This window comes from Parasteatoda tepidariorum, chromosome 1 (assembly GCF_982258835.1).
Source record: "Parasteatoda tepidariorum strain Cologne lab strain chromosome 1, Ptep-v5.0, whole genome shotgun sequence".
In the NCBI taxonomy this organism is placed as follows: domain Eukaryota; kingdom Metazoa; phylum Arthropoda; class Arachnida; order Araneae; family Theridiidae; genus Parasteatoda; species Parasteatoda tepidariorum.
In genome coordinates, this window is record NC_141755.1 from 83,568,256 (window position 1) to 83,581,165 (window position 12,910).

The following is a 12,910-nucleotide window of genomic DNA, read 5'->3' on the forward strand; positions in this document are numbered from 1 at the left end:
TTACTTAATAATATGCATTTATTATTTTTGTAATGATGATTTAAATTGACAGACAAAACTTCAAATGTTTTACAACCACAAGTTATACATGATCAAAACTTTTTAATTAAAACAATATGTACTGGTCAACCCAAAGAAGTTAAAGATGTATACAATCAAGGATAAAAGAAAGTAGATTGTGAGAGAGAAAAAGGACAAAAACTATTTGGCAGTAGTGTCGATTCAGACCAAAGTTTTGTTATGATTATTTAAACTTTAATTAATAAGAGTTTAAGTAAAAGCTGCAATTTAATATATAGCATTATTAATTAAAAATTTTTCCCACCACAATAGGTTATGGTAGTTTCACAAATTTAAATATGTTCCACAGATAATGATTGCAGTTTCATTTTATAAAAATAAATTTGAACTATATGTTAAGTTAAAAATTTGCAGATACTAAAATTATCAGAAATATGAAAAAAAGGTTGATTCAGTAATAAATAGGCAATGAAAAATTTTATTTTAGATATAAAGGCACATTGTTTAGTTACACGTTTCAATAAGAAAATAACTCACATACAATGAATTTTTTTTTTAATCATAAAAGAGAAATAAATAAACACCAATTGTATGATATTGAATTTTTATATTTAAGTTAAAATATTTAATTATAACTAAATGTAAAAGTAAAAACAGTAACAATTCTAACATAAACAAACAACTTGAATTTTATTATTAGAAATATTTATGTATAATATTTTACTACACAATTCAAATACATTATTGAGAGGCTTCTTTAAAAACACTTCCTTTTTATTTGTAATGATAACAAAACTGTTACTTTGTAATAGTAATTTTTCTTTCTTTCTAGAAACACTAGTGAGATATATTAGAGAGCTTGTAAACATAGCTTGCTTTACTAACTATTACTTTTTCATTACATTAACTATGTTAACAATTAATGATTCTCAACATAATTTCTTCCTGACGCGTGTTTTAATATAAATAACAGATTTTTTACACTGCAAATGTACCACATCCATTAACTTTGATCATTTGTAAATTAATGATACATATTAAAAATTAAGGTACACTAATTAAAATAAAAGATGTAAGTTTAAAAAAAAAATAGTTTTGTTTCAAACATGCAGAAATATTACAAAATTTAAAAAGGTTACACTAAATAAATGAGACTCATATAAAAGGCTTCCAAACAAATTGTGCAATAAAGTTATTTTCTTCTAATTATGGTTAAATAGTTTTTCATAAAAATCAATTTCTTATTTCATATTTAAAAAAAATCTAAAAAAGCTTTTTTTTTGTCTCCCTATTATGTCACTAATAATCTAAAAGAAATTAGCCTCAATTATTGCACAGAGAGAAAAAAAAATGTTAAAAAAAAAGAAGTTTTTAACTGCACAAATTATTATTAAATGATTCAAAACACAGTCACTAATAAATTTCGATTTATAAAGCAGCTAAATTTTTAAGATAGCACGAAAAATGTATGCACTCTCTCTCATTTTTTTGTTAATGTGCAATAGTAGTCCACTTTGCTCTTTTATTAAAATTTTTCAGGGGTGGACACTCTTCTAAAAAACCAAATTCCATAAGATTTCTTTTTTTCTTTCTTTTTTTTTGTCAGGTGAAAGGGTCCAATTTTCATGGTTTTAATTGGCACAATTTCAGACTTTAAACATTTTCTTACATTTATAAACATAAGGAATTTATGTGTATGGCATTTAGAATCTTTTTTAATTTCAGCTTTAAATGTTTCATTTTTTACCAAGAAAAATTTATTATTAACTTTATACATGCTCAAGATAAATATGAATTTATTTACAGAAATAAAAAGCTAAGTTTTATTAAAATAGCGATGAAGACAAGAAAATAAATATTAATACTGCTTATTAAGTTTTTATAAGTTATTTAACAATTTTAATGTCTATTAATAGATTAAAACACATTAGCTCAAAATTTGTGTAATCAATGGTAAAATACAACAAATTGCTTAGATTTTAATAATTTAGAGTAATTATGAATTTCAGAAAGAATTATTCCACACAGAGCGCCCACCCTGTAGTAATTTTCATTATTACAAAAACTAAAATACAGTAGATCCGCTTTATAGTAGGATTCAATGTAATGCTCTTCATAAAATAAAAATTACATACTTCAAAATGATAATTAGCTTTTAGAAGGGAAAAGAATACTTATTATCTTGGCATATGCATTGTCTGCAATTTTTTTAATAATAAAAATGGGCATTGCAAACCAATTTAGATTCAGAAAGTAATTTTTGTTGTTCTTTCTATGAGTTGGAACTGATATAAATGTATAATATTGTTTTCTGTTATATTCTTTTGACTTCTGTTGCATCACAAATTACAGATCATGTATTTTTTTCCTGTCTTTTTCACAAACGCAAAATAATAAGGGGCTATGTAATTCAGTTACTATCAGGTCGAAAGCACTAGTTTTTCTAGAAAAATATATAAACAATAAATATTTTAAATGTAGTAAAATATTGACCATTATAAATAATTAATTTTCAACAAATAACAATAAAACCAAAAAAACATGAAAACTCGAAAGACAAATATCTTTGACATGACCAGGCAGATGATGTCACCTGATGCAGGTGAAATATAAGTGAAAAACCTATATACAATACCTGTTTGATTTGACACCAAACAATATTTACATAAATAAGAAACCACCAAATTAAAAATTGGAATTTATGTCAATCAAAAATGTCTCAATTTAGGAATGCTAGCAATACTCATTGTCAAACAGTAAAAGCACCTTACAAACAATTTGGAATCTGGAATAAAATCTTTTCTTGTGTAATACATATAAAACAAACACATAATATATTGCTTCAATTTTGAAAATGCTAATGAAATAATAATTTTCATGAGGGTGAGCTTTTTTCTTTTCTATTGTATTTTGCTCCATATTTTGACATATACTTTTTAATAAAGTCTTTGGCTTTGTGCGTTACAGTTTCATTGCAGTCGAGATCTTCCACATTTTTAAGCTGCTTAATTTCTTTAGTCATGATGTAATGAGTCAGCTGAAAAGTTAAAAAAATACACTTTAGAATACAAGTTTAAAGTAACATAATGAAAATTACCATTAGATCTTTCAACACAAGTATAATAAAAAAGCATGCCTATATAAATATCAGGGCAAAAAGCAACCAACATAAAAAAAAAAAAAAAACAACTTAAATTTCTTTAAAGCGAAAGGTGCAAACAGGTATTAAAATTCGAGCAAAGTTATGAATAGCAATACTACACATGAATCAAAATGATTGTTATTAAATTGCATCTTAAGATTTTGCAACACAAGTAAAATGAAATTTTTTATTTTTCATATATATATTATATTTCTTTTCAGTAAACACAATTAATTAAAGAATATTAATATACTAAGGTAAAACAAATGCATAGTAGATTTATTTCCTTACATCCAAAAAAGCAACAATTAAAAAAAAAATAGTATTCTGAATAAAGAAAGGTAGAAAAAAAGGTAAAGGAAATCTAAGTATGAAAATAATATCAATAAAGAAACCATATTTCAAATGAAATTTCCTCTGTCGGATGTTTCAAATTATTGTTTACCGTGAATTGATAATTTGGAAATGACAATTTGAATATTTATTAAAAATATCAATTAGTTAATGATCCCATAAATTTTAAAATTCTTTGTTACCTTTTTTAAAAACTTTTTTGATTAAATGATTAGAGTTCAATGATTTCCAGATTAAAAGGCATTTAAATATTCTATACAAATGTAAGTCCATACAAATGTAATATTGTTGTTGATCCCTCAAATCCTCAATTAGAAATTTTATGATTGAATCGTTCACTGGGTTAAAATAAAATAAAAATGAAAGTCTAATAAATTTTTATAATTATGATTATACAAATCATAATAATTTTTCTTTCATATCTTAAATTATTAATTACTAAAATTTATAATAAAAAACAAGAATCTAATAAATTTCAAAGACTACATGGATTTTAATTATTTTTCTTTCAAGAATTAAAGGGAGGAAAATTTCTATCCTGAGATTTGCCCGGCATTGGTTGAAAATAATAAATATGTTATGTGAATGGCCTTTTATCATAATGTAATCATTTTATAATAATGTTACAATTGTGAAATTATAACAAATAATTGGATATGACGAATCTCTGTGGTATACAACAGATAACATTCTTTGAAAATCTAAACTGGTAAAAGCTTATAATCTCAAATTTTGCAAAGGATAAAAATAGACTTTCCTAATAATAATAAAAAACAACAGAACATTTTGAAACAATGAATTCAGCAAAGTGCCTGTAACAATTTTGTATATTTAGTGGACAATCCTTCAATTTAATATATCGAATTTTCAAAGCTATCACTTAAGTCATCATTATCATTACATAATGGGACCATAAAAACATTGATATGACGAAGCTTTGTTATGTAGCTTTAAAAATCAGATCATAATAAGTGATTTTCCAGAAAAAAACCCTGGATTTTTTATCATTATAAATTAGAAAGAAAAATAGAGTTCTGGTATATCATACAGGGTTCATACAGAGATCAGAAGAAGAAATCCAAGGAGTATCCAAGGAGTTCAAAAGTTTGAGTAAATGATAACTAGAACATTTCTTTTAAAAATTAAAAAGTAGTTATTATAAGGAACTTGCAAAAATGTACATTTTGCATATTTTTTTCTAGCCCTTTTGAAATAAATTTTGACTTTGTCAAACTTCATCAAGAAAAATAAATAAAGTTAACACTTTTACACATAAATACATTTTCCAGTTTCAAATATTTCAATAAATCTTGTTAGAGTACAGATGTTAAAAGATTAACATAAAAACCGACCAATCTTATATTTTTCAATTTGAATACGTAAGAAAATCTATGGCATCTTATACAAAAAAAAATAACAGTAAATTATTAATTAAGTTTGCTTGGAACATGTAAAATTAAAATTATTTGTTGTTATTTTTTTCTTCTAACTCTTGCAATTCAATTTTTTTCTCTTTTAAAGTTTCTCCTAAACTATTAGATTTTAACAGCCAAGTCATATCATTCAGTTTCTCTGCTTAGACAGCAAGTTCATCAGCGAACGTTGTATGTTCATCTATGCAACACAATAATCTAAGGAGTTTCTAAGGACTAATTTGGAAATCTAAGTAGTTCCAAGTACATCTTGGAGACTTTTTTATTTCCAAGAATTTCTAAGGAGTATAAGGAGTCTGTACGCACCCTGGTATATCTCATTAAATTCTCACTTCTGACTATATAACTGTTATATTAAATAGTAATTTTACTACAAACTCATACAATTTAAACAGATATCAGACTCATATATTTTAAACAGATGATGATTCAAACATATATCTATAACACATTAATTTCTAATATTATCAATTCATGGAAGATTTTAATAAATAATTTCAAACTAATTATACATTGCAGCTTAAATGTTAATCAAAAATTTTCATCGTATGTTATTTTGAATAATTTTGGTAAAAAGAAAAAAAATATCCAAGTGGAATTCAGAAAAAAGCCACATAAAATCCAATGGGTATGAGTATATCATCCTAAAATTTAGCGTTAAAAGTCCAAAATAGAAAAATAAGTAGTGGCCTGATATGCTCGATCTTGCTAAATTATGACTTAGATTTGGTGTCAAAGCATGTTTTCCTTTCCCCAGTATGTTTAAGCTCATATCTATTTATTGACACCACAGATAAATGATTTATTAACATTTGATTTTTACATGAGTAAGTTAATCGTTAAATTTTTAATGAGAAATGTAGACAAACCTTTCTCGCAAGATATTTAAAGTCTTCATTATTTGTGATTCTCCCAACTTTACAATCAGGCTTCCTATAGTGGTTTAAGCATTGGACAATGAAACTTGACATTTTCGTTCTAAAAAGCTCTTTTATTTTTTTTGCAATTTCTGGCCGTACAGGAAAAGAAACACTGGTATCAGCTGCTGCTTTTGTTGTTTTCTTTTTCTTTGACTGAAATAAACACACACAAAAAAAAGTATTTTTTACTTTCAAAATTTCTGAATTAAATAAATATGAACTTTTGAGTTAGTTCATCAGTTCATACTCAAAAATTCATTCAACAGCAAAATTATAATATTTCTGTTAAGCCATGATAGAGGATAGCAAAATCAGTATATCTTATTCTAATGAAGAAGATGAGCAGAAATTAAATACATTTATTTATTCACAAAGTTACAATAAAAATTATTTTTTGGCACTATTCTAAGATTTATTCATTTTTTAGCTTAATTGTTGAAGCGAATAAATGTAATAATAATAATTTTTAAAAAATATCCAACAGTTAGACTGAAGGGGAATGGGAAGCTTTAAAACTCCTAAGACCTCAAGTCAACAAATTCAAATTATCAGCGAATGCGCATTTGCTAACCAAAAATTAGTAGGATGGGCCAAAAATAAATGCAACCCTACATTGCTAACATTAGATTTTAAATAATCTGACAAGATTTAAACTCAAAAAGTTTGTTGGAAATTAAGTATGTTAAATGTGTTTAAAGAAAAAAAGGCTAAAAGTAATTTTGATGCTCACTTGTCATGATATTGAATAATAATTAGGAAGGATTATAAATTATTAAATCTATCAAATAAAAGAAATTTAAAAGCTAAGAAATATGTAGTGCTCATAATGTCATCAAATTTACATAGTAATGCATCAATAGTATTAAATTTAATGCAAAAAATGTTAGATATTCTGTATCTGAATTGACTTTATATAGTTCACTTATTAATCAATAGATTGGGGAAGTAAACAAACAATAAAATTTTATAGCCAATTTTTTTCTCTCTCTTTTGTTTGTTCAACTAAGTTGTCAATATGTATTGTGTTGCTATAGTGTCAATTTCTAAGAGATTTATGTAATGTCGCAGAGTGAAAGACTCATATCTGCAGAATATCGATTTCACCAGTGAATGCCAACGATCACATAGTTTGGGGGAAAGTCCAATATATTTGCTGTATCTGATTTGAAATCAATTTAGTTATTGATATTTTAATATTTATTTGATATATTAATAACCAATTAGGAAAAACAATAGCATTGGGAATACTGGGCAATAGCCCTTACCTTTGAAGAAAATCAGAGTAGAGAATACAGGGCAAATGCACTTAAATTTTAACACATATTTTGAACTTTTACCAAAGCGACTATGATTGTTGGCATTCACTGGTGAAAGTCACCAATCACCGATTTACATCTTTCACAGGGATATATATATACACACACATATATTTTTGTTCTGAGAATTACCTTTCTTTTCGAGTGCTTGGTAGAAACTTTTGGCTCATCATAAGTAGGAGTATCTGATGATTCAGACTCTTCTGAAGCAGAATTATCATCATCTTCTGATTCATTGTCATCATCTTGATCTGCTGTAGGTGGATCCCACTGAGTTTCTCTGAAAGGAAAATTAGAATTTTAAATCAATAAGCAAAAGCAAATCACAACTTACAATTTTGATTCATTAATATAACCCCCCCCCCAAAAAAAAGAAAAAGCGTTTTACAATTTAAAAAAAAATTAAAATGAAGTTATACTGTGCTTCAAACACAAAGGGCAAAAGCGATTATATAATGAAAAAAAAAAATAAAACATTCCTTTAAGTGCATATAAACACATGTGTAATTAATTACTTTCTAAAATACACATACCATAAATATGATAATAAAAACAGCCAGGCTTAACCCATAGCGACTGTGTCTTAAACTAAAGGGGTCTTTAAGAATTAGCTCACTGAAGTTCATATTAAGTTGATGAAAATAACAATGAAATATTTTTTAGATAAATATTCTTTTTACATTTTAAATTTGAATAAATTAATTCTTAACATGAAATAAATTTTACATTGCTATTATGGTTAGCTTGCAATTTAAATCACTTAAATTTTTTAATTTGTATTAAATTTTAAGACTTGCTTTATTAAATAAATTTCAAGTAAGGTTTCAATAACCTCAAATGAAAACACAATGAATGTCACTTTAAATTTTTGTGCAGTCAAATTCAGTCCCCCTCATTCAAATTTGTTACAAGGTAACCAATAAAGTGTTTACCATTTTTGCTTTGCCACTGAATGAAGTAAAAATAGGTATAACAAATTAGTGTACCACATAGTTTAAAAACCATGTAGTATAACGAATCCCTGCTGGCGGTCATTAAAGAGGACAGTAGTCTACCGTGTGGTGAATTTACAAGACAGTTTAATGTTCTCTGATTAAATAGTTAGGCTTTACCTGCACTGCTTAGGTAACACATACAGGCTGAGCAAGTGAGTTGTGCACCGGTGGCTGCTTGTATGTCGTAGCTTTCTTGCTACCATATCGCATACAATTCAATCAAGTGCTTATTAGTGAAAAGTGGATCCTGTGTGAGATATCCAAGCATTCCAAACATAGGTTGTCACTTCCAGGACACTGTTCCTCATAGAACAAGATAATCTTTGCACCCCAGCAAGATTATGATTTGTGCCTGGTACGCTAGTTGTCAAGTGGTTCACTATGTGCGATTACCAACAAGGTAAACGGTCATGGCACACACTTCACTTGCAACAAAAGGAGCCAACACTGGTGCATCGCAAAGGTGCTACATGTATGATAATACCCCGTCTCATGTCATTAGACTTTATGACAACCTCCTTACTCAGCAGACCTTACACATCATTCCTTTCACTATATGGGCAATCATTTTCATGAAAAGCCCTCACTAATGAAAAAGCCACATGCAAGCATTCAGACATTTTCAGCATTCACAAAGTTTCACTGCTAGGTCACAACTGCAGACATTTCGTCAAAAGGTTCTGGGTGCCGATGGAGATTCCTTTAGGACTAACAGCAGGCTACATTTTCTGTAAATAACTATTTTTATTTTTGGCATTAAAAACTACCAGAGTTTTATTGGTTACCTATGTGGTAGTTAAAAATTAGATGAAAGAGACTAATCTATGATTGCGAGACTACGAAAATTACTCTTAATAAGATTTTTTATTCCATTTGCTGAAAATAATGTATTTTCCCTGAATTCACCACCATAAAAACTTGATAATGTAAAGCTGTTAATTGAACTTTTATAAAATGTCTGAAGCCCTAAAAAGTTAAATTATGTATATAATTAGAGGATGGAGCCTATATTTGAACAATCTAATTTTTACTAGTACTATTACAGGGCTGCCTCTCAAATCTGGAAAAAAAACTTCTCGGCACATATTATACACAATATATTTAGAGGAAACAACAATTACAGTGCTCTTGTGTGAGCTATAATGGGCTAACTATATTGATTAGTTTCAATTGCTGGAAAAACAGCTGAACACAATGAAATAATGCTATAGTAAATGAAATAGTTTAGTATAGCTGAAATATCCTATAGATTATGCTTTGAGTGGTCACCATTGTTTAAAAGACAAAAATAAGAAACTAAATTCCCTGTATTTTCCCAGTTTGTAAAGAAAAAAAAATCAAAATTCCCTGCATTTTCTGTTATTTTAGGTGATTTTAAAATTCCCTGTATTTTCCAGGTTTTCCTTGTGGAGTGGCAATCCTGTAGTAATTAAACAAAAATTAAGACAAGATATTGCATCAAAAATTCAAATCTTTTGTTTATCAAGTCAATTAATTTAAAGGCTGCATTTCTATTAGTAGAAGACCAAATGTTTTAAACACAAAGAAACAAAAACATTTAGAAAGAAGCTAAAAACCGAACAAAATATTTTTTTTATCAGGAAAATTAGGACAACTATGACCCCAAACAAAACAAGCCCAGCTGTGGTACAAATTTTAGTTTAGAAAAATAATTTGTATTAATTTTAAAAACTATTTTTTACCTAGTTACAGAATGATAATAATAAGTATTTCCTTCAGAGTCAGTAGCACTTCGCCAATTTTTCGGAAGTTTTACTGGCTTGACTTCCTCAGCAATAGGTGAAGGTTCTATTTCTTGAATTGGTAACACACCTGATAGAGGCATTTCTTGAATTGGCAAAGAACTTGATAGAGGCATTTCTTGAATTGGTAATGTATTTGATAGAGGCATTTCTTGAATTGGTAAAGTATTTGATAGAGGCATAGTACTTGATAAAGGCAAAGTAGATAAAATAGGTAGAGGGTTGATTGATTGCACTGGAAGCACATTTGAAGATAATGGTATAGGGTTTGAGAGTTGTGCTTGTTGGAGATTAGCACTTGGCAGTGGTAGAGAATTTGATTGAGGGGTAGCAGTTGTGCCACACTGCACTGGTATGGTTGAGATAGACTGAATAGGCACCTAAAATATTAAGTCACATTAATACACTATATCAAAAAAGAAAACCTTATAATTGTCTGAGCAAAGTGAAACTAAAACTTTGTGCATGGGGCAACAGACCTTATTGTAGTTAAGAAAATAGAGACATAATTTTACCAAAAATTAAGATAGTATTTACTTATAAAGAGTTGTAAAAAGTAATTCTATATGTTAATAAAGCATTTACATTTCAATAACATTTAGTTAAAATCATTTTCTCAGCACAGATTTTATGTTATATAAAAAATTTTAATTGGCTAATTTTGAAAACAAAAAAAAAAGTTTTTAGCAATGAGTTCTGCGCTTTGCTGTAACAACATCTTAAAAAACTATTATTTTTATGTAAAAACGTTGATTATTACTCAGGTAAGCAAATTTTAATTAAATAATATTATGCTGATGCTATTAATCAATTCATCAGTTAGAATTGACTGATGTTAAACAATATGTAAATTTCAAACTAAGTTATAGGTCTAAAAATAATTTGCATTTTTAATCCTAATTGCCCAAGTCGATAAATGAAGACAACATTTAGACAGAGTTTTATTTAACAAAAATTATCTAAATAAATCATTGAAACAATCCATTTTCTTAAATTTGAATAGTAGCATTAAATACCAATTTTCAACTGGAAAATTACTTTTAAGACTTCTAAGTGAAAACCTTTATTTATTTACTTGATACAAGCAATAATGCTAGATCAGAGTCCTGAAAAATAAATTTCTCTAATAATAAAAATATGGAATTTAAAATTAGCTAGAGTCTTATGCTATTGCTAACTTACTTTTCTCAGAATTTCTGTTTTATATAATACTAATGCCAACTTTTAAAACTTTAATCACAAAATTAGAGAATTTAAAATTTTAATTAAAAAATTAGAGGCTCTAAGGGTTTTTACTTTTGGTAAACTACAGTGCTTTTGAAGTGAAGAAATGACACTCAGAAAAATTATCGCTCCTTGGCAGCACTATAAGCAACAAAAAAAAAAAAAAAAAAAGAAAAAAAAAAAAAAAAAAGCCCTATATGACTAATAATTGTAAGCAATTATGCTTTACATCATTAACACATTAAAAGCTAAAATATTTATCAAAAATTTTTGGTGACCTTACATTTACAAACATGTTAAAAAAAATTAATGCCTACAAAGAAATCAAAATTTTTTTTTTTTTTTTTATCATTTAAAAAGATTCAAGCATCAATTAAAAATACAAATAATAAAAAAAATTTGCAAATTATTAAATTAATTAAGGAACACATAAAGCCAGATTTTAGTGAATGAGGTGTTTACACATGGAGTAAAAAGGCACAAAATGCAGAAATGGCTATATTATGGCAAACTTAAACAACGATAATCATTAAAACAATAAAAAAAATCGCTGTTTTATGAAATTTCAAACTACACTGGTTATCATAAATTAAGGAAAAATCACAAAAATAGCGATAACTCTTTCAAAAGTAAGCCAAACCGTGCAAAATTTGCATATGTTGTCCACTAAGAGTAGCTGAGTAAAATTGCAATATGCAAATTAGTGGCGCTGCACTCGGCTTACGTCATCTGCCTGGAGCATAAAAGTCCAAGTTTGAGAGAAAGCACACAAATTTTACTGTGATTGCGACATTGAAAATCTGAGATAGCCAATTCGTAATAATGACCTCTAGGCATCATTTGCCTGAAGAACTACGATGGAGAGCCATCGGGAGACTAGAGGCAGGGCAGAGTCAATCAGAAGTGGCCAGATGGCTAAATGTGAGTCCATCTGTGGTTCATAGACTTTGGAGGCAATTTCAAACCACAGATTCGGCATCTAGGAGGTTCAGTCAAGGACGGCCAACTGTTACGACCAGTGCCGATGACCGATATTTGACATTAAGTGCACGCAGGAATAGAACCGCTACTCCGACACATCTTAGATCCTCTCTTGCTGCAGCCACCGGAAGGTTGGTGTCAACGTCAACTGTGCGCAGAAGGCTCCACGAAGGTGGTCTGTATGCGAGACGACCAGCCATTTGCGTGCCGCTCACATCACGCCATAGGAGAGACCGTTTGCAGTGGGCCCGACAACATGTCCACTGGACGTCAGATCAATGGAGGCCTGTTCTCTTTACGGATGAGTCCAGGTTTAGTCTAGAAAGTGACAGTAGACGTTATTTGATATGGAGAGAACCTGGGACCCGTTATCATCCATCAAACATCCGTGAAAGAGATGCATACGGAAGAGGCAGTGTCTGTGTTTGGGGAGGCATATCCTTAGGAGGGCGCACATACCTCCATGTCTTTCCAAGGGGAACCGTGAATGCTCAGGTTTATCGAGACAACATCCTTGATGCTTATGTGCGCCCATATGCCGGGGCAATTGGTGATTGCTTCCTGTTACAGGACGATAATGCAAGACCACACAGAGCTCGCATTGTTGATGATTATCTTCAACAGGAAACAATTACTCGCATGGAGTGGCCAGCTCGATCCCCGGACTTGAATCCTATCGAGCACGTTTGGGATGCTCTAGGGAGGCGTGTATCTGCCATCAATCCGCCCCCTCAGACCCTTGCCACGCTTGCAACTGCTTT

General features: G+C 28.9%; 1 protein-coding gene across 3 annotated transcripts in view; it reads right to left on the bottom strand.

Annotated features, from left to right (window-relative positions):
- LOC107455936 (histone-lysine N-methyltransferase SETD2) overlaps positions 1 to 12,910 on the bottom strand; it is a 41,006-nt gene continuing 28,096 nt past the window's right edge. For all 3 annotated transcript variants that reach the window (XM_087167858.1, XM_087167860.1, XM_087167862.1), the window contains exons 18-21: positions 9,885 to 10,324; positions 7,319 to 7,466; positions 5,820 to 6,023; positions 1 to 3,058 (exon numbers count right to left, since the gene is read on the bottom strand). In XM_087167858.1, the coding sequence (XP_087023984.1) occupies positions 2,897 to 3,058; positions 5,820 to 6,023; positions 7,319 to 7,466; positions 9,885 to 10,324 (954 nt within the window). In that variant the 3' untranslated portion in view covers positions 1 to 2,896. The remainder of the gene's footprint in view (positions 3,059 to 5,819; positions 6,024 to 7,318; positions 7,467 to 9,884; positions 10,325 to 12,910) is intronic.